The sequence below is a fragment of the Salvelinus fontinalis genome, chromosome 10 (genome assembly GCF_029448725.1).
Source record: "Salvelinus fontinalis isolate EN_2023a chromosome 10, ASM2944872v1, whole genome shotgun sequence".
Lineage (NCBI taxonomy): Eukaryota > Metazoa > Chordata > Actinopteri > Salmoniformes > Salmonidae > Salvelinus > Salvelinus fontinalis.
In genome coordinates, this window is record NC_074674.1 from 2,924,089 (window position 1) to 2,949,063 (window position 24,975).

General features: G+C 40.9%; 2 protein-coding genes across 2 annotated transcripts; one reads left to right on the plus strand and one right to left on the minus strand.

Annotated features, from left to right (window-relative positions):
• Nucleotides 1–1,201: 1,201 nt before the first annotated feature.
• LOC129863148 (uroplakin-1b-like) lies at nucleotides 1,202–9,737 on the plus strand. Its single transcript, XM_055935083.1, has 10 exons — nucleotides 1,202–1,331; nucleotides 2,698–2,835; nucleotides 2,942–3,004; nucleotides 3,526–5,231; nucleotides 6,093–6,172; nucleotides 6,477–6,677; nucleotides 6,877–6,951; nucleotides 7,892–8,101; nucleotides 8,571–8,654; nucleotides 9,519–9,737. The coding sequence occupies exons 5-10, from the start codon at nucleotides 6,101–6,103 to the stop codon at nucleotides 9,567–9,569; spliced, it is 693 nt and encodes a 230-aa protein (XP_055791058.1). The 5' UTR covers nucleotides 1,202–1,331; nucleotides 2,698–2,835; nucleotides 2,942–3,004; nucleotides 3,526–5,231; nucleotides 6,093–6,100; the 3' UTR covers nucleotides 9,570–9,737.
• Nucleotides 9,724–24,882, minus strand: LOC129863376 (rho GTPase-activating protein 31-like). Its single transcript, XM_055935321.1, has 12 exons — nucleotides 20,801–24,882; nucleotides 16,983–17,085; nucleotides 16,567–16,711; nucleotides 16,318–16,400; nucleotides 16,108–16,215; nucleotides 15,774–15,916; nucleotides 15,388–15,595; nucleotides 14,907–15,031; nucleotides 14,623–14,679; nucleotides 13,737–14,462; nucleotides 13,240–13,415; nucleotides 9,724–13,128 (listed from the first exon to the last, which is right to left on the minus strand). The coding sequence occupies exons 1-12, from the start codon at nucleotides 20,898–20,900 to the stop codon at nucleotides 10,978–10,980; spliced, it is 4,125 nt and encodes a 1,374-aa protein (XP_055791296.1). The 5' UTR covers nucleotides 20,901–24,882; the 3' UTR covers nucleotides 9,724–10,977.
• Between the last annotated feature and the right edge of the window lie 93 nt (nucleotides 24,883–24,975).

The following is a 24,975-nucleotide window of genomic DNA, read 5'->3' on the forward strand; positions in this document are numbered from 1 at the left end:
ATGTTGTTCTCCAATGCGTTCACATATAGACAGACCTACAGTATGTTCTGACTGGCAAGAAATAAAGAAATAGTGACCCCCCTTCCTCGTACCCCCTCCGTGTGCCCCCTCCTCGTCTAGACAGTGACAGGTGTGTGTGCGCGCGCGCGCTTGTCTGATGTCTAGACTGGAATAATCAACCTTAAACTGAGCTGAAGTTAATGTTTATTGTATATTCTAAACGTGGGGTATTAGTTGCAGGCAACACGACGATGTTGAACGTATCTGCAAAATCCCAAGTATCACCTACGTTCTCATACGGAATGATGCTTATCAGGAGGTTATGTTTCATGAATAAAGCTATGTTGTAGGATAATTGGGCTACGTGTGTCATAGCATAATAATAATGCGCGTGCTTCGGCCTACTATATTAGATTATGAAAGACAACATGAAGAGAACCATCGAGCAAATGTAGCCCGTTAAAATGAAATAAGCGTATTTCCTTTTTCGCTTAGTACACCAAGACAAATCTCATAACTACAAACAATGTACAGTATAGCTGGGTGTTACGTCAAACAAACGCCATTTCTCATGGCAGTAGCTAAATGTTCATCCCGATTTGTAGATTTCCGGATATTGTGAGACGTGTACTTTTAGTTGATTACGAGCGCCATCTGGCGGATATTTGTATGTCATTTTATTACGGGTTCAGGTTCAGGGGAGGACACTGTGTCACAGAGGCTGTTAACAGCTAGACTATTAACCTACAAATAAAACAATATTCGGTTGTAGACATGACACCAACTGAAAACAACGATCATTCTTTTGAACATTTCCTAACACTTTAAAATCAATTAGGCATAGCAGGCATATTTATGGATTCATCTGGTCTAAATCGTTTTTATGGATTCATTTGGTCTAAATCGTTTCTACAGATATTTATTATGTTAAACACAGCACCATTTATTGATGCAATGAACAAAATTATTTCAGCAATAAGTGTAATTTGTAGCTGTTCCATGAATGATTGATATAATAAAACATTTTATGTGGGCCTATTGTTCAACTGAAAATAACATATTGGGAGAATATTGCTAAGGTATCCCGTATCCAGCACTTCTCTACTACTAGGCAGACTGGTGTCTTTTGCAATAGCTCAAATTCACAACTGGGCGCCTTTCTATACAGTTGAAAGCTGTATAAATGACTTCACAAAAGCTCTTGTTTACAGTTGCTGGGGCAACGTTTAACACCCGGAAAGGTTCACATTCAGCCACCACTGCGCCTAAAGATCAGTGGCATTGACATTTTGTAGTAACTGAGGAAAAACAATAACTTGTCATACGAAAAGGTGGGTGTTTGTCAATTAATTTCGGTCATTTCGTTTTACTGTTCATAGAGTTATGTGCTGATATAGGGTAATGAGAGAACGCAATTAGAGACCTACGTTCTACTTTCTTCATTTCTCACAACCTGTCACTTTTTTATTTTATTTATTTTTATTTCACCTTTATTTAACCAGGTAGGCCAGTTGAGAACAAGTTTTCATTTACAACTGTGACCTGGCCAAGACAAAGCCAAGCAGTGCGACATAAACAACAACACATAGTTACACATGGAATAAACAAACGTACAGTCAATAACACAATAGAAAAATAGTCTATATACAGTGTGTGCAAATGGCGTGAGGAGGTAAGGCAATAAATAGGCCATAGTGGCGAATTAATTACAAATTAGCAGATGTGCAGATGATGATGTGCAAGTAGAAATACTGGTGTGCAAATGAGCAACAAGTAAATAAAAACAATATGGGGATGAGGTAGGAAGATTTGCTGGGCTATTTACAGATGGGCTGTGTACAGCTGCAGTGATCAGTTAGCTGTTAAGATAGCTGATGTTTAAAGTTAGTGAGGGAGATATAAGTCTCCAACTTCAGCGATTTTTGCAATTCGTTCCAGTCAATGGCAGCAGAGAACTGGAAGGAACGGCGGCCAAAGGAGGTGTTGGCTTTGGGGATGACCAGTGAGATATACCTGCTGGAGCACGTGGTACGGGTGGGTGTTGTTATCGTGACCAGTGAGCTGAGATAAGGCGGGGCTTTACCTAGCAAAGACTTATAGATGACCTGGAGCCAGTGGGTCTGGCGAAGAATATGTAGCGAGGGCCAGCCGACGAGAGCGTACAGGTCGTAGTGGTGGGTAGTGTATGGGGCTTTGGTGACAAAACGGATGGCACTGTGATAGACTACATCCAGTTTGCTGAGTAGAGTGTTGGAGGCTATTTTGTAAATTACATCGCCGAAGTCGAGGATCAGTACGATAGTCAGTTTTACGAGGGTATGTTTGGTGGCGTGAGTGAAGGAGGCTTTGTTGCGAAATAGGAAGCCGATTCTAGATTTAATTTTGGATTGGAGATGTTTAATATGAGTCTGGAAGAAGAGTTTACAGTCTAGCCAGACACCTAGATATTTGTAGTTGTCCACATATTCTAAGTCAGAAACGTCCAGAGTAGTGATGCTTGTCGGTGATGCTAGTAACCTGTCACTTTTAAAAACAGGTTATGGATAATTTTCCAGACCATTTCACTTTTTCATTCTTCAGAGGTCATTGTTCATGCCAATTTCATCACTGAAACTCCTCCTAGTCGTGTATACAGGTTTTTGGAGTGTCATATCATGCAGTATGGAAAAATGACAGTGTAATAATTTCTCTGCTCAGATGGCAGACCCAGCAACAGACAAAGTGCTTATAACAGAGACTGCTGAACTGTCTTCACGTTCTGTGCCATCCTACTTTGACCCCTATGAGCGCTCTGTAAAATACATGGAAAGTCATCAAATTCTTCAGATCTTTCAGGTGAGAAAAACACCTTACTTCTGAAGAGAAACAAAAGTTGGTGATCATGAAACATGGGCATACAGTGTTTCCAATCTAATCATCTTTTTGTGTGATCTTTCTACAGGAGATTGCTGAGAACCTGGTTTTTGACAGGCCAGACGATCCTCTTCAGTTCATGTTAGAACAGGTTAGATGACTCCTTTATGTTTATAGATAAAGGCCTAGAGACCATACAGATATCATAACAAGGCCTATTACATGTTTTGCATGGCCTCTTGGCATCAAGGCAGTAATACAGGCAACCTGAACCCTTTTAAATCCTTTCATTGCTTTTTTTTTTTTACCCTGTGTGTATTGCCACATATAAACAGAGGGTGAGAGGTGGGTTGTTTAGCAGAGGTGGTGGGTTGTTGTTGGGTCCCTGTAATGTCACCATGAATCCCCCTCACTATGTAGCCTACATTATAAACTGGGTGGTTCGAGCCCTGAATGCTGATTGGCTGACAGCCGTGGTATATCAGACCATATACCACGGGTATGACAAAACATTTATTTTTACTGCTGTAATTACGTTGGTAACCAGTTTATAATAGCAATAAGGCACCTCGGGGGTTTGTGGTATATTGGCCATGTATCACACCCCCTCGTGCCTTATTGCCTAAGAATATAACTGCTCAGTAATGGAAAGTCACCCTTTTTCCTGCTCAGGTACAATTGAAGATTCGAAACAGAGAAGAATCCAACGGCAAACCAGAGAAAATAGAGTAGGCTAGCAGCCTGTTCTACCATGCACTGCAGAAGACAACTGCGTCATTCAATCATGAGTAAAATGTAATTCATTGCTCACAGTGTCGTCTGTATATCTCCTGGGGGACTCCAAATCAACAGCTAGCATAGGCCATTCACAGGAATACACATAGGCTATGTTACACTATAAACTGCCTCAGCAATCTATAGACCAAGTCTTAGTAAAATGGCAATGATTGTGAAGTAGGCTAGCTATCTTATAGTCCAAATTACAATTTAGCAAGACCAGACATACAAACAACCTTGTGATACAATTTTGATATCTCAAATGCAGAATAACTTCAATGCAACAGAAGTATACAAAACAAATGTACATTTTTTATTTAGTATCCTAGGCGGACTGTTCAATGCTCAGCCAGTCACCAAATAGGCTATTCAGATGAGCCACTACAATGAAGCAATCTGGGTTTAGACATTTTCAAGACATTAAATCAAAGTTTCATAAATTGTATGTTAGAGCTTATTAAAAAGCATTAACGACATGAATCAAATCAAAATGATTGATTCTCTTTTAATCTTTTTAGAATTATTTTTTGTCTCTATCTATCTCTATAATGTATTGCTATCATCTGGGCACCTAGCCTTTTCCCTCCCTCCCTTTCTAGCCTATTTAATCTCAGAAAATAACCTATATGCTTAATATTATAATTTTTCCCACTTTCTTCCTCCACTTTTTCATTTTAGAAAAACGTACGGTACTCTGCCTGTGAAGGAATGGCCACTACAGGCCCTTGTGCTATCTGTCTGCCACAGCTACACATCGACCTTGAAACTCCTGATGCGTTTCATTTAATTTGAGTAAGCCCCCGTGGCACCACAGCGTTGTAAATAATGAGACTCTGGGGAAACAATAATTCTTCAGAATTTGAATTCAAAGTAATTCTTCAGAATTTGAATTCTATTTTCTTTAAGCCCATCACTGATAATAGATAGGACCATGGTAACTAGATCTGTTAGCCAACATAGCAAGAGGACTGAAGAAAGTGCCATGTTATGTCACCATGGAGACAGACCTGTACCATGTGTAGTTCACATAGTGATAGATCAAGCGAAGCACGCTGTCTGATCTATGTTTTTCATGTTTCAAGATGATTCTCCAATCATTGTAAAGACCGCAAGCCATGGCAGATCGAGAAAACAGAAAAACATTATGCTATGGTTATAACGAGTGATCATCCAGTTATGACATACTGTATGCAGTGGATCAACTTCAAAACCAAGAACATGGTCATACTTTCACATTTCAGAATAGGCCTAGGCATACTCAGTTGGCACTTGGCAGAACTGTTATAAGTGAGCAGCCTACATGAAATTTAGCAACAATGACAACACTTTTTGGACCAGTTTCCCAATTTGGTGGTCCATTACGTTTCGGTTTTGCGGAAATACAGTCATTAAAGTTGAAAATCAACTGTCTGTTCCAAGGTGGTATCTTGGGTCACTTCTGTTTGTAATGACTCAGGATTGTCTTGCTTTTACAATAAACACTCAAAACTAACCAAACAGCTTTCACAATCTCATGTTACTTCAATGAAAGACCAGTCGTGGGGAGCGTTCATTCTTTATTTGGTTGTGGATGTGTCTCACAGGTCACTCTGTTTACTGAGGTAAGCCTTTATCTGTGTTTGTTTTCACATTTACTACACATATGACACTTCAGTGATATTTAAAATACACTCTTAGAAAACAAAAGGTGCTATCTAAAACCAAAAAGGGTTCTTCGTCTGTCCCCATAGGTAGAACCCTTTTGGGTTCCATGTAGAACCTTTTCCATAGAGGTTCTCTAATGTGGACAGCTGCAGAACCCATTTGGAACCTTTTTTCTAAGTGTACCACAATAATGGGATACTCATGAAGGTCAAGAGGTGTGTGAGTTGATCTAGATTGTACCTCAGTTTTTCCTGGGCTACTGGTGTTGCCAAATACATCTTACTGTAAACATAATAGTTTTTGCAACTTGCATGACAATTCTTGAGTTTCATTTAGTAGGGTCTCCACTTGTATTGTGGTTTGCAATGACAGGGTACGGATCCGTTCCCTACTTGTATGAAAATGTGTGATTTTGCCTGACTCGCTGATAGATCTAGTATTCAGTCTTTCTGAAAGAAGGTTGTAGAGCGGTATTAATCATACTGGTCGGTTTTATAGTTTTATTTTCTTTATGAGATTCTGCTGTCACACAGATTCCTGTCTCCCTGAGAACAACAACACCTCTCAATCTGACACCATGTACATTTGATCCACACCTGTATTTACAGGCCACAGTGTCACCTGAATCATCATAACACATTGGGTATTAAGTCCAGTCTGGTCTTGCACTTTTAGAATTTACTTGTTGTTCATTAATACATTTCTAGATGTAAAAATGTTCATGCCACTACCTTGACTATAGTGACTGGTTTAGTTTATAACCGTCTACGCACAAATGTTATGCACTTCTACTCATTTATGCTTTACTTTTGATACAGAGAAGAACATGACACCTGATTTGGACACCAAGGACCGCTGCTTTAGGGCCTTGCTTATCTGGGGCAATTTGGTCATTGCAGTAAGTTTGACTAATATGAAATAGTGAGGGGCGGCAGGTAGCCTAGTGGTTGGGCCAGTAACCTAAAGGTTGCTGGATCAAATCCCCGAGCTGACAAGATAAAAATCTGTCGTTCTGCCCCTAAACAAGGCAGTTAACTCACTGTTCCCCGGTAGGCCGTCATTGTAAATAATAATTTGTTCTTAACTGACTTGCCTAGTTAAATAAAGGTTTTAAAAAAAAAAGAAGAAAAAAAAAGACTTTACCTCTGATATCATTTGTCTCAACAACTGACTAGGTATCCCCCTTCCCCTTCTGTTTTTAGTGCTGCGGGATTGCCTTGATGGCCATGTGTATCTTCTTCATATCGGATCGAGGTGGATTGTATGTTTTGGTGTACGCCACAGGAAATGACAGCATCTGGAGGGGAGCCTGGATAGGCGTTTTCACTGGGTTTGCCCTTTTCTGCACATCGATCTTTGGAATGCATGCCATAGTTGTGTCCAAAAGAAATATCCTACTAGCTGTGAGTTGTTCTGCTATACCCCTGTCACATCTCCAACAATACTATTTTAAAAACATTCTATGCCTGTATACTTATGTTATTAAAGGAAATCTAATATTATCCTTTTGACTGAAAAACATAATTGGTTTGACCTGCTGGAACATTTGTCCAGAAAACTCATGACTCAGACATGTTTTTGTTTTGACGGTCTTACCTGTAGTACATCCTCCTGATGGTGATCATATATGCATTTGAGGTGGCATCAGCTATTACTGCTGCAACACATAAAGACTGGGTAAATCATTAAGATTAATACACTGCTCAAAAAAATAAAGGGAACACTTAAACAACACAATGTAACTCAAAGGCAATCACACTTCTGTGAAATCAAACTGTCCACTTAGGAAGCAACACTGATTGACAATAAATTTCACATGCTGTTGTGCAAATGGAATAGACAAAAGGTGGAAATTATAGGCAATTAGCAAGACACCCCCAATGAAGGAGTGATTCTGCAGGTGGTGACCACAGACCACTTCTCAGTTCCTATGCTTCCTGGCTGATGTTTTGGTCACTTTTGAATGCTGGCGGTGCTCTCACTCTAGTGGTAGCATGAGACGGAGTCTACAACCCACACAAGTGGCTCAGGTAGTGCAGCTCATCCAGGATGACACATCAATGCGAGCTGTGGCAAGAAGGTTTGCTGTGTCTGTCAGCGTAGTGTCCAGAGCATGGAGGCGCTACCAGGAGACAGGCCAGTACATCAGGAGACGTGGAGGAGGCCGTAGGAGGGCAACAACCCAGCAGCAGGACCGCTACCTCCGCCTTTGTGCAAGGAGTAGCACTGCCAGAGCCCTGCAAAATGACCTCCAGCAGGCCACAAATGTCTCAGAGCCCTTGTGAGACCATATGCTGACACATGCACATTTGTGGCCTGCTGGAGGTCATTTTGCAGGGCTCTGGCAGTGCTACTCCTTGCACAAAGGCGGAGGTAGCGGTCCTGCTGCTGGGTTGTTGCCCTCCTACGGCCTCCTCCACGTCTCCTGATGTACTGGCCTGTCTCCTGGTAGCGCCTCCATGCTCTGGACACTACGCTGACAGACACAGCAAACCTTCTTGCCACAGCTCGCATTGATGTGTCATCCTGGATGAGCTGCACTACCTGAGCCACTTGTGTGGGTTGTAGACTCCGTCTCATGCTACCACTAGAGTGAGAGCACCGCCAGCATTCAAAAGTGACCAAAACATCAGCCAGGAAGCAGCAGTCTAAGTGCTGTGGAGTGTACGGGCCAGAGGATTGGGTGAAGTATGAGTCCCACTTCAGGCAGCAAAACACAGATGCTGATAATCCTTGGCCCAGACAATGCTGTCAGCAGGATGCTACCGGAGCCATCAGCCATCTAGAGGCCTGCAAAATCGGGGTTAGCCCTTTCCTGCATGCACAGGTAATTCTCAAAGATGACTTTGTCAATGACCACACTGAAATGTTCACCATCCCCTCATTATTGAGTGCCCCACAAACCCCAAAAGACTGAGGGAGTGCAGCAAAAAATGGTTTAGCAAAGGGTTCCCTAGCTAACAAGCTGGCTAGCAGTAAATAACGTTATCTAACGTTAGCTAGGATTGCTAGCGTGATAGATCATTTTATGTTCAAGCTACCATGAAAATACATTTCTAATTGTTAATTGAAAAAATCATAAGTCATATTTTTTATAAAGTGACTTACCGAGTTTTTATTGTGAATAGTTCTTCCATGAACGGACAATGAAGAACCATTTAATAACCTTTTTTTTTTTTTTTTTTTTAGCTTCGATCTTTATAAAGTGTGGTAAAATTATGGAGGTGCCTAGAGGGGCTATGCTGCATTAAACAGTACAGTGCTCGAATATAAAATGTAATCTATCTTTCTTCTAGGGTTGTTATGATTACATTGCTGGTCCGTTGATCAGACACGTCTTTGGAGTCTCATGGTTTGGATTCGCCATATTGTGTTGGACAGTGAGTACAGACTTCCTTAACCATTTGTATGCAATATTATAGTATTCAAACAAATCTGCACTGCAGAAACAAATGTAGTTGCTCTAGCATTGAGACAATGTATGCATTATTCAAAATAAGTTTTGTTTCATCATGTAGGCCTAAATATTTTAAGATGGCATTACTTAAAATTCCCCTTAAAAAGGGCCAATCAGCAGTAGAAACAATATCAAAGCCTGTCCCCACTACTGTTTCGATAAAAACAGTGAAGGATAGGGCTGGAGAAATATAATAACTCTCAAATTCAGAAACAGAGCGATGGATGCAAGACCTGACCATCCATAACATAAAAACGAAAGTTCTAACCATGTTTTGAGGCTATACAGTGTTTGTTTACATTTACTTTGTTTACAAAAACTAGTCACTTTACCCCTACCTACAAGTACAAATTACCTCAACTAACCTGTACCCCCGCACATTGACTCGGTACTGGTGCCCCCTGTATATAGCCTCGTTATTGTTACTTTTTATAATTTTCTCTTTAGTTATTTGGTAAATATTTTCTTAACTCTTTCTTAAACTGCATTGTTGGTTAAGGGCTTGTAAGTAAGCATTTCACAGTAAGGTCTACACCTGTTGTATTCAGCGCATGTGACAAATAAAATTTGATCTGAGTTAAACAAGCTTATATTTTGGGTTCTGATGGAGTACAACAGTTAAACTAAGCTCACGAGTCATGAGAATCAGTGGGTACATATAGCCAATTTATAATCTCAAAAATTTATGTAGCAACTGCTGATTGCCCCTTTAAATGTGGTGGGAAAAAAATAGGAAAAAAGCGACATGGAGAATTGGATCAACGGTTTTCTTTGTTTTTCCCTGCAGTTCTTTGTGATACTGGGAGTAATTTTCCACTACAATCAGTTGGATTTCTGAGGATGACCAACAAAGAAAGCTTCAAATAAACTTCAGTTCAGACCTACCAGTAAAGAAGTAATGCAAATATAACACTTTTTTGTTATGATCAACAAATAACCTTATTAAAATGTAATCAATTGTGTCTCTAATCAAAATTAAGAGAACCAATAAATGTACTAAAAACAATTTTATTTTTCAAATTACCTTTCTCAAAAAAGTTTGGAAATTGTCCCATACAATAATCTGTACTCTTCATTTTTTGTTGCTATACATAATACATTCAATTTTGCTCAATACAGAATTGTACAGGTTACAAGCGTAGTATTATGTCAACACAGCTGCAAACAGCCAGAGTCCCTGTTCTGATATCTTTTTAAGTCTTCACAACATTTAATGCATAGTGTTTGAGTCCTCTTTTTCACAATCTACACCATTATAAGTGCCAGCACATCCATTTCCCTCAATTCATTTTGATTATAACTCAAAACATTTCTCAGCAAAGCTTCGTTTTTAAGATAAAGTTATCACATCAGACACTTTACTTTAGGTATTTCTGTCATCTGTCCTCCTCATTCTAAAAGCACATCGGACTTTACCAAAACATTACAAACCAATAAAGAGAACACACTCTGTCCATCTTAAAAGTAACAACAAAAAAACAACTAAGAATTGGTCAAGCGTGTTAATGACCATCTATAGATTAATAACTGGATAAATAAATACTATTAGTGTAATACAATTAAAAGTTTTCTGCAGTTCTCATTACATAGAATGTTGAAAAAACACTACCCTGATACTGTTAGGATAAAAGCTGATCACAGTGACAAGAGCTGGACGTCAGCGGGTTCATACTATATGAAGTCATTATTCAGTTCGCAACATATTTAAGACATAAGGTATAACTAATTACAAAGTAGCTAGCTAGTACTGAAGGTACAACTCTCTTTGCCAAAAGGCAATCTTGTGATTGCTAATGACGAGATGTAAACAAATAAACTACCGGTACATGGCTTTTCTGAAATACCAATGGCAATATGGGTTGATGTAACATTTTCCTCTCTTTGGCTGTCTATCCTTCATATGCACCTTTCAAAATATGTCTAACATTTGATTAAAAAAAATATCATTTGAATATTGATAATTACTGCATATGATTTGGGCTGAAGGAAATACACACATCTTCACATACCACGAGTCCAGATTAGTGCAGGATAGAGAGGTGATTGGTAGAGCATTGGAAACAAAGAAATTGTTAATTTCCCCAAATAGTTTCATATCAAAAGGTAGATTTATAGACCTAATATTGCTCAAATCATTTACATAAGTCCAAGAACAGGGAGGATGAAAAGGAGGATAACCAGAGTAGTGTTGAGAAACATAGTCTGAGGGGCATATAGCTACATGACTGGTTAAACTGTCCGGTGTCTCATTCAATCTGCCTGTGGTTTCTGCTGTCAAATATCATGGACCTCCTCTGTGGCTGATAAAAGCAGCTCGTCGAGGTCTCCAGTCTCTGTCCACTCTTGGGTATTGTCATTTTGTTCCGCAGGGTCACCCCCTCTGGGGTCTTGAGGTTCTCTGCCATCTCTTTGGAAAATATATCAAGTGCTGATGTTTCAGTTGGACTTCTGATGGGCGAGAGGATGAGCTTGGCATCATCCCCCAGCGGTGGGTGATCCATGATGGGAAAGGGTGGACTGAACAAGATGAGGCTCTGTGGTCTCTGGCGGTTCCTAAAGGATGGCCTTTGTAGAACCGTAGACCTTTCTGGTCTTGGACAATCAGAAAAGGCCTCTGCATTGGATGAGCGTTTCCTTCTTAGCACCGGTGGGTCTGAAGTAGGTGTAGTTTTATTAGTCTCTGTAGATTTCTCTGCAATAGGCTGCCTTATCTGGGATTTCGGCACTGGCTCCTTATTCTCCAACTCCTCCTTTAGATCCCTCATAGAGGGAAGAAGAGGTACAGGATCTAGTTTATCTCCCCTGGTTTTTGTGAATTCTTTCTCTGGTCCCTTTCCTGCACCAGAGCCCTTGTCTTGCCTGGGATGAGGTATGTGGCTGTACTGCACCTTGGGGGGGATGACAGGCACGGCTTTAGCCTGACACGTTTTTACCATGAAGGCCGTCCTGACAGACGACACACTGACGGGGGCCGAGTTCCGGCGCACAGGGGCCTGTCGATGGCTCAGGAACAGCTCCAGTTCCTGGGACAGGCCGTTGGATTTGGTCTCAGACGGTGTCACTGCCCCTCTCTGAATGGAGGACAACTCAGCTGATTCAAGGTTTTGCTGATTGGAAATGTCTCTGATGCGTCGATGTCCTAAATCCAAATTGAGTGAGTAGGGCCTGTGTTTGGAAAAGCTGTTCTGCTCTATTTTTTCTGAATGATATGCTTCATAAGATGTCTGTCTGTGAAACCTCTGGGAGGAGGAGGTGTTTTTCTGTTTGGCTGTGCAGCTGTTTCCTCTTTGTGTTCTCGTTGCATCATCACCGACCAGGGTGGTTTTGGAGGGTAAGGGAAGTAGATGTGTGATTTTGGTCTCTGTTTTGCTGCTGCATGCCTGAGACCTATTTCCTGGGAACGCTTCTATGCTCTTAAAAGGACATGATCCATTTGTTGATTTGTCATCTCTAGATAGAGGAGGAACGTTTAGTTCTTTGGAGCTCAAACCTTCTCCTGCAGAACAAGACGATGACACATCTAGTTTTCCAAACAAATCCTTAAGTGTGGGTGAATGGAGAGGACTGGTTACCCACTGTTTGGTGGAGCGGAAGACCTCCTCCCAAGGTTCCTCCTCCAAGTCCTCCAACTCGGAGTGTCCTCCACATCCATCCTCATCGTCTTGGTGTGGTAGCCCCAAGGTGTGGTGGGGTCTTTCTTCCAAACATATTGAAAGCCTCTCAATGCCTCCCATGACAACTGACAAAGCATTCTTTCCATTGTCATGGGAAACCCCTTTGACCCCATCTTGACTCTTACTTTTCCCTGATGGCTCTTTTCCTTTCTCTGCTACAGACGTGCCTATGTCTGTTACGACATCCCCTGGCTGCAAACCTTTTGTGACCTGGCTTTGTTGAGTAGAATGTAAACTTGGCTCTGCGAGGTGAGTAACCACAGGCCGTGGCTTGACGAAAGTGGGTTTATCGGTTTCTGGGAGCTTAGATTTTGAGGAAGTGTGTAGTTTGTTTTTTGTTTTATCTGTTGAATCAGCAGTGTGTAGAGGTGTATTTTTCATATCTGTGCCGACCATGAAATGTAACATTTTGTCATTTGGAAGTTGTGTGTCTGAGGAGTGCTTTCTTGCTGAATGTGCTACAGTGTCAGCACCGTGATAGGTCAGTGCAGGCCTGGTGGGCATCAAAGACTGTCCCTTATATAATAATGAGTGAGTTGGAAGGCTGCTTCTTCTTTTTGCTGGAGCATCTGGCATTGCCTTAACATCCTCACAAGTTTTCTTAGTGGAACAGAAAACAGGCATAAACTCCTCGTCCATAATGTCAATCTCAGGCTCAGTAATTTTCAGCTCAAGATGGAGGTCAGACCACAGCTCTTCCTTGATAGGTAAAGATCCCATATCCTGCAAAACATGAATTACAAATGCTTATTAAAGCGACAGTCATTGTCATTGTGTTATTCTTTGTATATTATCTGTGATGAAGCACAGTGTTAAACTGGAGATTAAACATACCAGTTGTGTCAGTTCTTTTGGCTCATACTGTGTTGCTGGCGGGTTGTCCAGTTGTTTCCCAGGAAATTGCTGTCTCTCTTGATCTTCCTCTCTTGTGGTGGGAGTGGAAGACTGTCTCAGGTCAGATACTTCCACCTTCCCTTGAACATCGTTCACCTCTCCTTCACTTCTTGAAACTAATAAAATAAATAGATATGTAATTATTTTATTAATAGACAATATTACCATGGATGATGAGGAAGGTTTTTAATCTGAGCGCACACACACAGGCTTTTTTCTATGTAAACAGGTGAACATTACATTTACATTACATTTAAGTCATTTAGCAGACGCTCTTATCCAGAGCAACTTACAAATTGGAAAGTTCATACATATTCATCCTGGTCCCCCCGTGGGAATTGAACCCTGGTCCCCCCGTGGGAATTGAACCCACAACCCTGGCATTGCAAGTGCCATGCTCTACCAACTGAGCCACACGGGACCACAACATGACCTACCTTCTGTCACCCTTTTGAAAGCTGCCTCCTCTCTGCTCCTCTCCTCTGCTGGTCTCTCCTCCTTTTCCACTGGGGTTGAGCTGCTGTTACTGTAGATAATGCTCTCACTCACAACACTGCTCTCTCCAAGGGGGTGCTCTCTGTAATTTAAGCTGCCACTACTGTCACTCTGTTCTGACTGGGAGGTCTCTCTGCTTGGTTTCAGAGCAGCTGCAGCAGGCCTCTCCTTCCCTTGTGCCCCTTGTGCCCTGCAGGGAGTGCTGTTGGAGCTGATGACTGCAGACACCCTCAGGGGCACAGACACAGCAAAGGGCTCTGATATGTTGAGAGCCTTGCGCTGATGCCTGGGGGAGGACTCTGGAAAGAGACTTCCAGGGAAGGAGGGCCTGGATGCACTGCTGTGGGTGGAGCCAGAACACAGCATCCTCCTGTTCTTAGGGGAGCTGGGCTGGCAGCTGCTGAGGTCATCATCGCCTTTGAAAACCTTCAGTTGTTCGGGTAGAGCTTTCTGCTGTGGTGGTGAGATGCTTGGAGAGCCCCTTCTCTTCATTTTAGGGCTGCTGCCACCTGTGGCCTCGCTCAGTCTCTTCATCTCAAACTCCCGCCTCTGGTCCTGTTCACTGACATCATGGAGCGTGTCAGATTCAAGTGTTCTGGATTTTATACCGGGCGCAAAGAAACCGTTGGCCCCGCCTGCTGAGCTGAAATTTCCTGCCTTGTCATCATCTGTGTTGGAAATCAAATGAGAAGCAAATTGTTAGATACACATCGTCTCAGCCTTATTTACAAAGCAAATTAAGATTTGTATATAGGAGAGAGAACTGCTGTGAGTAGATTTAACGATGACACAAGTGTTTTGTATACAATGTAGTGCATTCAGCCCCACCTGTCTGCAGAGAGCACAAAGAGTCCATGCTTCTCGCTGGTCGGATAGCTGCCTTTTCTGTGAACGAACAATGTAGTCATATTATTTTATTCTGTATCATAAACTCAACTTTTTCAAGTAGCATGTTTATTTGTGTGATATTAAATTTCCTTTGATCATTCAATTTATCATGGGAAACATAGTAAGATAGTACACATTCTATTGCAACCTTGATATATCATTTAGCCTTAGCAGTGAAAAGGGGTTCACTATATTGGTTGATAAGCGTATTCATCATGCTTTACCTGTGATGTTCTGTGCTTTCATGAACACGCTCCCATTCCGGCTCAGTCTTCCCTTAGAGTCCGTCACAGACTTGCCCAGGTTGAAGATGAACTTCCACTTCTTCGATTTCCCAGAAACCTTTCCTCTGACAGACAGGGAGATGATGAAGTACGTTAAACAACATGGCTTGTTCGGATGTTATTTGTTGAAGTTCAATGTGTGCATTGAAGAGCAAAAGCAAAATGTACAACAAAACAATACAAATTAACATACATATTGCTAAAACAGTACAATCAACCTAGACTTATTTGAAGGGTATTTTACTGTGTACTCTGTTTCAGGGTTATTGTTAGATTGTATACTATGTTTGAGCAGGTGTTTTTTGATTCATGTTTTTACTGCCAAATGTATCCAGGTGCCTGGCAGCCCAGATGATGTGTATTAAGCATGTTTGTTAAGTATACTAAATAAATCAGTCAGTTGAATTCTCATCCATCTCACTTGCTATCCGATATGTCTATGACGGTATGGTACAGTGTGGCAGTGCTGGTGTCAGGTAGACTGTTCTCCCGTTGACGCTCTTTCCGTGCTGGGTGGTTAGGGCTCAGGGAGCGGGCCTGGGCCTCCTCTAGGCTCATCAGCTTCATTGGCCCACCTTGGCCACTGATAGGAAGAGTGGCATACTTCTCCCCACACATCAAACTGGGTCCTGTAGCAAAACAATGTCTTTCAAAAAAAATCCTTTTGGCATAAGGTAGAAAGGAGGACAGTAAATACAATGTGTTTTCCAATGGCAACATAAAATTAGGATAAGAGGGCAACAAGCAAGAGGGCAACATTCAGGAAATCTATAAATTTCACACAATCAACACTTTCAAACAACGTACCTTCTTTAGTTTTTATTGGTGCAGCTGCATGGTTGAAGATCTGCTCAGTGTGATTTAAAATGAACTCAACCACAGTCTGCTGAACCCGCACCTCCTGGAAAGCCATGTCCCCATTGCAGGATGCAATTTCAATATCTTTCGAGCTACAAAACACATAGCCAAACGAGAAAGTAGAAATGCTTTCAGTCACAACCAACGAGGTATTTTACCTTAAATATCAGCTGGAGTATAACTCAAACAAAATGGAAGAACATAATATAGTTATCATATAAGTGTTTTAGTATGTTCTTGGATAAGATGATATTGGTTTGTGTACAATTAGTGTAGAGCTCACCGCAATAGGTTTGGAGCCCATACCAAGGCCAGGTTGCGGGTGTGCATGTTAGTCTGGGGACTTAAGGTGGCCAGGTGGGCCAAATGCTTGGTAAGATATTCCAGAGTCCTGAAGAGAGAGGACAAACACAATTTGTTTAGCTTTTTAACCACATATAAAGATTGGAAAGGTACATCACAGAGGCAGCAAAAGGGCTGAAGTGAGTTTTACCTAAAGTGGGGGAGTGGTAGCTCTTTAATGACGTCCTGGATATGTTGTAGCCTTTCATGATCTTCCTGGACTGAGACGGCGTCCTACACAGTAAAAGTCAAGTATTATCAATGTCGCATGTCATTCTTTCTTTGAATGTGACTCACTATTAAAGGACTCATTCCTAATATAAATCAAAGAGACATTCTGGTTAACAAAGTGGGTGCATTACAGACATGTAGAGACCCTACCTCTTTGAACAGTACTCACAGTGAATTTCTTGTAAAGCTCATAAGTGAGCAGGGGATTGGGTAGCTCCCTGAAGTACAGCTTGCACAAGGAGCCCACACAGTGGATGTCCTGGAGGTACACCTCCTTTGTGAGGTCAGGGCACAACTCAGAGCAAAATTCCTGTCTGTAAGTAAGCACACAAACACATGGGTATCAATACAGCTGGAGACGCATGACGCTTCCACACTCCTCTAGTAATGTATATGTATGTTTTGTAAGATTGAAATGTAGAAACGTGTGTTTATATTGGATAGACAAAAGTTGTCCAACATGGTATGTTCACAATGGCCTAAATCTATAAACTTACTGTTCAAACATGCTAAGTATAGAGCACCAACTGTGACTTCCTTGTTCTAATACTTTTGGAAGGCACTTTATGTGGCTAAAATAGTTACCTTAGTCGCTGGATATTTGAGGTGACTCCCGAGAGCCTGTATATTCCATCCACAACACCATGTTTCTCAATGAACTCTGCACATGTCCTTAAAACTTGAGGAACTGAAAATAAATATTGAATAAATTATTGTTTTAACCATACATTCGACATCAAAAGACACACATACATAGCAAACCAAATAAAAAAAAATGGAGGGTCCAGTCTGGCAACATACAGATTTTGAGAGGTGAAGGTCAACATATAACACTGTCGTCACTATGATTTTGTTTACTAAGTTATGTGAATAAGCTATGATTTATGAGAGAAATCGTAATATAGGTTTTCTGTAATAGGCAACTTTTTCAGTCTAGGGAGGTGAATGGAAAACGTGGCAACTTGGGTTTTAGCAGTTAGGAAAATTCTGGCATTCCATTTCAACTGCTGACATGAAGCAGAAAGAGGAGTGCCTCTATGAACTAGACAGGGTCAGTTTAAAGGTCCAATGCAGCCATTTTATTTCGATATCAGATCATTTCTGGGTAATGATTAAGTACCTTATTGTGATTGTTTTCAATTAAAATGGTCAACAAGAAACAAAAATAGCTTTTTGGCTAGGACTGTCTGGGAGTGGTTTGAGTGTGGAGGGGAAAACAGAAAACTTGGTTTGGAGGTTTGGAACTCTTATTGGTCTATTAACTAATTTACCGACTGATGAGACCAAAACGCCATCCCACCAAAACAGGCAAAAATTTCAGGCTGTATTTTCAAAAAGCTCTTACACTAAAAGGGCATAATCAATCATTTTCAGAATTTCACAGTATTATTCCAGCCTCGTCGTGTGAAAAAACAAATAAACCACACAAAAATCACGTTTTTTGACTGCACTGGGCCTTTAATACTGTGTGTGCTATAAACAGAATCTGGATCTTTGGCTCATTCTTTGAGTCAAACCTTTTTTTCCATGGCAGAGAAGGATAGAGAAGGGCAGTTTGGGATAAACCGAATGCCATTAGTATAATTTGTATAATTTGTATTTCTTCTAAACATACTTTAGACAGTAGCTCTGCTTTTTATTCCATAAGGTTGTTGATTGTGAAGAAGGTGGTAATTTCTCAGGAAGTAAAACATGGTTTGTTTGTTTCAGAGGAAGGTGGACACACCCAATCCTTGCAGCTGGTATTACTTGTGACACTTCCTCTAATAGAAAATGGCCTTTAAAAATGTTACCACCCAATTCTCTATTGCTTTCGAAACTTTATTCCCTAGTGGGGTATCTCTTTTCTTAAAATATGTTATCTACAATTCTGTACTCAAGAGGAACGTAGGGTCGCTTTCTACACTAATATATTTTTGGAAATCAAGGAACACCTTTATAATACATTTAAACTGAAAATAAAAAATGAATAGCTACTCTTTTGCACAGTATAGCATAGACTACAGCAGTTAATATGTTAGTCTACCTCCTTGCTATACTGAAAGAAAAACAAACGGATATAGCTAACTTCGTTTTGCCAAGATGATTCCACTCTGGACTGAAATCGGCAAACCATTATATTCAACAACATGAGAATGTAGCTGTACAGTGCACAATGTTCCTGTAAGCTCCCCTTTTCCACAAGTAAAGCATGAGTCACATAGCTCAACTTCCCACTTTGCTACCAGGCATTCCCATTTTTTTAATTTTACCTTTATTTAACTAAGCAAGTCAGTTAAGAACAAATTCTTATTTTGAATGACGGTCTAGGAACAGTGGGTTAACTGCCTTGTTTAGGGACAGAACAACAGATTTTTTACCTTGTCAGCTCAGGGATTCGATCTTGCAACCTTACGGTTACTAGTCCAACACTCTAACCATGAGGCTACCTGCCGCCCCACGATGAGGCCCTTCCCAGAACTCTTTACAATGGGATGAGGAACCATCTAGCCAGTGGCGTGGCCCAGTGACAGTGAATTGTTTAACATTTTAGCCACACAATGACAAGCGTGGATGTCTTGTCCCCAGAGAATGCAGAGCTATTGTACATAAGCTATACAATACCTTATAGTGGAACAGTGGCATAAATCCATGTCTAAGCTTAAACATTGTTTCCCTTACTTTGACTCTTAACATATCTCATGAACAACACAACCTGAACAATAAAATCAGTAAGCACATAGACATGAGGATGTCGCTGATATGCAGCTGAACATTAGCCAAGCAAAACGAAAACAATTCATTCCATCTTCGGAGCTTTGAAACAATCTGCCCAGAGGTTCCCATGGGCTGTATGAATGAAAGTCTGTTCTCCCACATCTGAACAGACACTCACAGTGACATGCCTGTGGTCAAAATGGTAGCTGCCTGGTCCGAATGGGATTTGATTCACCATTACTTTTGAGTATTTGCTCAGAACGAAACTCCTGCTTGCCTGGAAATCTTCTAGTGGATTCAAAAGGAATCTAAGAATACGGCTTATTGAATAAGATGCTGTTGATTGTTAGATTGGATAACATCCTCGTAGGTAAATTGTCTGTGTAAATGAAGTCATTATAAACATTCTTTCTCTTCCCTGTCTAGGGTCAGACAGAGTTGGTGACAGTCAACAACAGCTGATATCGCAGTGTCATGTCAACAAAAGCAGATATCACAAGCCACTTGTAATTGACATATAAAAACTAAAAGTATCATCATATTAGCCATATACAGTAAATTAGTCCCTTCTCCCCCTGTAACAGAAACATGTGTCTTGTGTAAAGAGGATCTACTTTATCAAATCTGTTTAGCTGTTAAATCGGTTCAATCTGTTCAAAGTAAAAGGTTTCCAAGTCACATCGCATGACCTCACTTCATGTAACTATTTTTACCTCCATTCAAATAGTATCTGGGTAAACACACCCATCCTCAAATTGTTGTCTGATTTATGATCTGTCGGCTGCTACTGCCCCCTGTGAACAGTGTTGCCCACCCAGAATCCTCACACAGAGACAGAGGGAGAGGGAGAGAGAGAGCAAGGCCTCTTGGTGAGAAGTTGACAAAAACACCAGGAGCCACACCCTAAGTCACAAATCCCCTCTGTTATTGCGTAAAGGACTTCATGAAATGTAAAACATATGTCCATTGATGTCCAAATTGCAACATACATCTGCATCACACACCTGAATAAACTAAATAATGTACTGTCTAACTGTTACTTATGTAAACAACCAATTTCACACTAAGTTTACCAAATCAGAGGTTTAACATATTCTTTGCCCGAAAACATAGGTGTTGAATAAGGCTCAATCTAATTCAGAATTCTCCTAAAACCTTAGAGGTGTTCCATACAGAACATGTATTGATAATTCAACTGCACCATTACATATCCTGTATCGAACAGTCATCGAGAATTCGCTGTGAGTTTAGGAAAAGCTGTTCTCAGACCAAAGCACCAACATTGTAATAGCTCAATAAAAATAAAAAAGTCTATCTAATCTAGACCAAGTTGTTAAATTGTTAAATGTTTGGTCTGAGAACACCTTTTCTCAATGTAGGTGGATTTGGAAAAGTGTTTTCTAAATCATCCTGTATTATTATTTTGTCATTATAACTATTATTATTTGTTGTTTATTCAGGTTATTACTATGTCTAATAAATCTGAAAACATGAAATATGACAATGCCCTCAATAAATCCAGTACACATTAAATAACGACTATATATGGACCAATAATTGGGCTCTGTTGCTGTAACAATTTGTTTGCATTCTGAATTCATGAGGTCATTATTATGGGACATGATGAAATCTGCTGAAATCTGCTAGAAAAGGGAAGCAGCAGGAAAGGGAAGCAACATAATAAACATTGAAAGAAACTAGTTTACCGTCTTTTCCTGAATTCTGTAGATGTTCTGTCAAGTCACAGTCAAATGCATTCTCACTTCCTTTCTTTTTGGACCTCTGCTTGGCTCCTTTATTCTTCATCTGGATCCAGTTATTAGTCCAGGAGTTCAGAACAAACAAATCCTCAAATATACAACCATTGATCCAACAGACCCTGGGAAAGGCAAAAATTGTAGCCCAAAAGTAAAAACCATACAAACCGCCCAAAAAGGATTCATCCACTCACATCTTGACCAACGACACTAACAGTTTGGGAGACTGAAAAGTCCATGTGAGAAGAATAATGTTGACGTCACTTTTCCTTTAAGCTTTTTAGTGCTTTATACATTTCCAATCAATCTATCAAAAATATAAGGGAAAAACCATAGTCAGTTATAATTGTGAAATTTCTGGAAATGTGGTCTGGGAATGGCAGTCCTCTGAAGTGATTTATCCCAGAAGGATTTGCAGAAACAGCATCAGAATTAGTTCGTTTCCTGTTGTAGTTTTTTTTACTCAGTCTGCCTCTGTCTTTTTTCGCTCCTCTTTTCCTCCCGCCCAGACAATCTCCCTTTTCTTTGGCTCCCCTGTATCTGTGGAGATGTACCCAGTGAGGCACAGGAATATTGTTTCTGTGTTTGTTTCTTTATCCTTCTTGCGTCCAGTTTTCAATTTATCCATGTTTCGAAGGTCATGGTAGTTGTGGCACTGGAGTGGCATGGAGGTTTGAAATTTCAAGACTGTGAGAAGGGGAGGGAAGTGAAGTCAGGGGAGGGGAATAGCTGACTGCTGTTTCTCTGGTTTAGAGATTACTAACCCCTTTTATCCACACTTTTTTTGTTGCCATGGTCCTAACAGGAAATGTGCTCTCTGCCTTCCTGAATGCTCCCAAAGTACACAATTTCCTGTACAGAGAGCCTTGTTTGGAAAACAAAAACAGTTCTGAAGGAAGAGGGAAGTGGGGAGGGGGGGGGTGAAATGAGGGCTTGAAGGGCGCAGATGGGGAAAGGGGGGGTTTACACATGGTTCTTGTTACTGACTGCTTAGCTGTTTCATCATTTTCCCTCTACAGCAGACTGAAGCTTTCCAACCACGTGTTTAAAGCACGCTTCCTCCTATCGAAATAAATGTTCAACTGATAAGAATGAACCAATACTTTAAAAAACAACATTAATACAATTAAGTAGGCCTAAATACAAGGCTACTGGGTAGGTTGAATGACATTCAGGGTTTTCATTTAATTTCAAAGCATACAGCTGGATCTATAACACTAATAGTGTAGGATGTGGACTACTCAACATTAGACCATTTGAGGTCTGAAAACAGACATGAATGAACAATAACGAACTGCTACAGTTATACATTTGTTTGATTTAAATTGTTTCTTGGAAATCTGTAGATCTGCTCAAAGTCTTGTTGCCCTCCTTGTTCAGACAAGAAATGAGTGCACTGCCAAATTAATTCATTTTACATTACATGTGTCATTTAGCAGACACTCTTATCCAGAGCAACTTACAGGAGCAATTAGGGTTAAGTGCCTTGCTCAAGGGCACAGACAAATGTTTCACCAAGTCAGCTCTGGGATTCAAACCAGCAACCTTTCGGTTATTGGACCAACACTATTAACGGCTAGGCTACCTGTGTAACAGTACTCTTCTTGCGTCGTCCCCTCGCCCCGACACGGGCGCGAACCAGGGACCCTCTGCACACATCAACAACGGTCGCCCACGAAGCATCGTTACCCATCGCTCCACAAAGGCCGCGGCCCTTGCAAAGCAAGGGGCAACACTACTTAAGTCTCAGAGCAAGTGACGTAACTGATTGAAATGCTACTAGCGCGTACCCGCTAACTAGCTAGCCATTTCACATCCGTTACACTCACCCCCCTTTCAACCTCCTCCTTTTTCCGCAGCAACCAGTGATCCGGGTCAACAGCATCAATGTAACAGTATAACTTTAAACCGTCCCCTCGCCCCGACACGGGCGCGAACCAGGGACCCTGTGCACACATCAACAACGGTCGCCCACGAAGCATCGTTACCCATCGCTCCACAAAGGCCGCAGCCCTTGCAAAGCAAGGGGCAACACTACTTAAGTCTCAGAGCAAGTGACGTAACTGATTGAAATGCTACTAGCGCGTACCCGCTAACTAGCTAGCCATTTCACATCTGTTACACCTGCCACCCTATTGACATACCCTTGATGTTTCTTAGGTAGTGTCAGAGCCACACTGTATATAGAGTACAGCCATATTAGCACCTTTATTCAAAAAAAATATTGGTGTTGTAACAATACGAGAATTCCTCCCTCAAAACCCTATGACTTGACCCACTGTAAACAAGAAAAACAGCAGTGAATTTAACAGATGTTTTTGATTGATTAACATTCAGCATAATGTGTATCCAAGTCTGTACCGTGTTGTGTTAACAAATGGCATATGGCATGGCATATTTGCTTTCACTGGACATTTCACTGGACAAAACTATCAGAAATAAACAGCACAATGTGGAAGTGTCAATTATCACTGAGCAAGTCATTAAAGTCATTAAAACTAGTTTTTCAACCACTCCACAAATTTCTTGTTAAACTATAGTTTTGGCAAGTCGGTTAGGACATCTACTTTGTGCATGACAAGTAATTTTTCCAACAATTGTTTAGACATATTATTTCACTGTATCACAATTCCAGTGGGTCAGAAGTTTACATACACTAAATTGACTGCCTTTAAACAGCTTGGAAAATTCCAGAAAATGATTTCATGGCTTTAGAAGCCTCTGATTGACTCAAATGATGTCAATTAGCCATTTGGAGGTGTACCTGTGGATGTATTTCAAGGCCGACCTTCAAAATCAGTACCTCTTTGCATGACTTCATGGAGAAATCAAAAAATATCAGCCAAGACCTCAAAACAAATTGTAGACCTCCACAAGTCTGGTTCATCCTTTGGAGCAATTTCCAAACGCCTGAAGGTACCGCGTTCATCTGTACAAACAATAGTACGCAAGTATAAACACCATGGGACCACGCAGCCATCATACCGCTCAGGAAGGAGAAGCGTTTTGTCTCCTAGAGATTAACGTGCGAAAAGTGCAAATCAATCCCAGAATAGCAGCAAAGGACCTTGTTGAGATGCTGGAGGAAACAAGTATAAAAGTATCTATATCCACAGTAAAACAAGTCCTATATCGACATAACCTGAAAGGCCACTCAGCAAGAAAGAAGCCACTGCTCCAAAACCACCATAAAAAAGCCAGACTACGGTTTGTAACTGCACATGGAGACAAAGATCGTACTTTTTGGAGAAATGTTCTCTGGTCTGATGAAACAAAAATAGAACTGTTTGGTCATAATGACCATCGTTATGTTTGGAGGGAAAAAGGGGGAAGCTTGCAAGCCGAAGAACACCATCCCAACCGTGAAGCACGAGGGTGGCAGCATCATGTTGTGGGGGTGCTTTGCTGCAGGAGGGACTGGTGCACTTCACAAAATAGATGGCATCATGAGGGAGGAAAATTATGTGGATATATTTTAGCAACATCTCAAGACATCATTCAGGAAGTTAAAGCTTGGTCGCAAATGGCTCTTCCAAATGGACAATGACCCCAAGCATACTTCCAAAGTTGTGGCAAAATGGCTTAAGGACACCAAATTCAAGGTATTGGAGTGCCAATCACAAAGCCCTGACCTCAATCCTATAGAAAATTTGTGGGCAGAACTGAAAAAGCGTGTGCGAACAAGGAGGCCTACAAACCTGACTCAGTTACACCAGCTCTGTCAGGAGGAATGGGCCAAAATTCACCCAACTTATTATGGGAAGCTTGTGGAAGGCTACCCGAAACGTTTGACCCAAGTTAAACAATTTAAAGGCAATGCTACCAAATACTAATTGAGTGTATATAAACTTCTGACCCACCGGGAATGTGATGAAAGAAATAAAAGCTGAAAAAAATATTTCTCTACTATTATTCTGACATTTCACATCCTTAAAATAAAGTGGTGATCCTAACTGACCTAAGACAGGGATTTCTACTAGGATGAAATGTCAGGAATTGTGAAAAACTGAGTTTAAATGTATTGGGCTAAGGTGCATGTAAACTTCCGACTTCAGCTGTATACACACACACACACACACATACATACAGCGCCTTTGGAAGGTATAAAGACTACTTGACTTTTT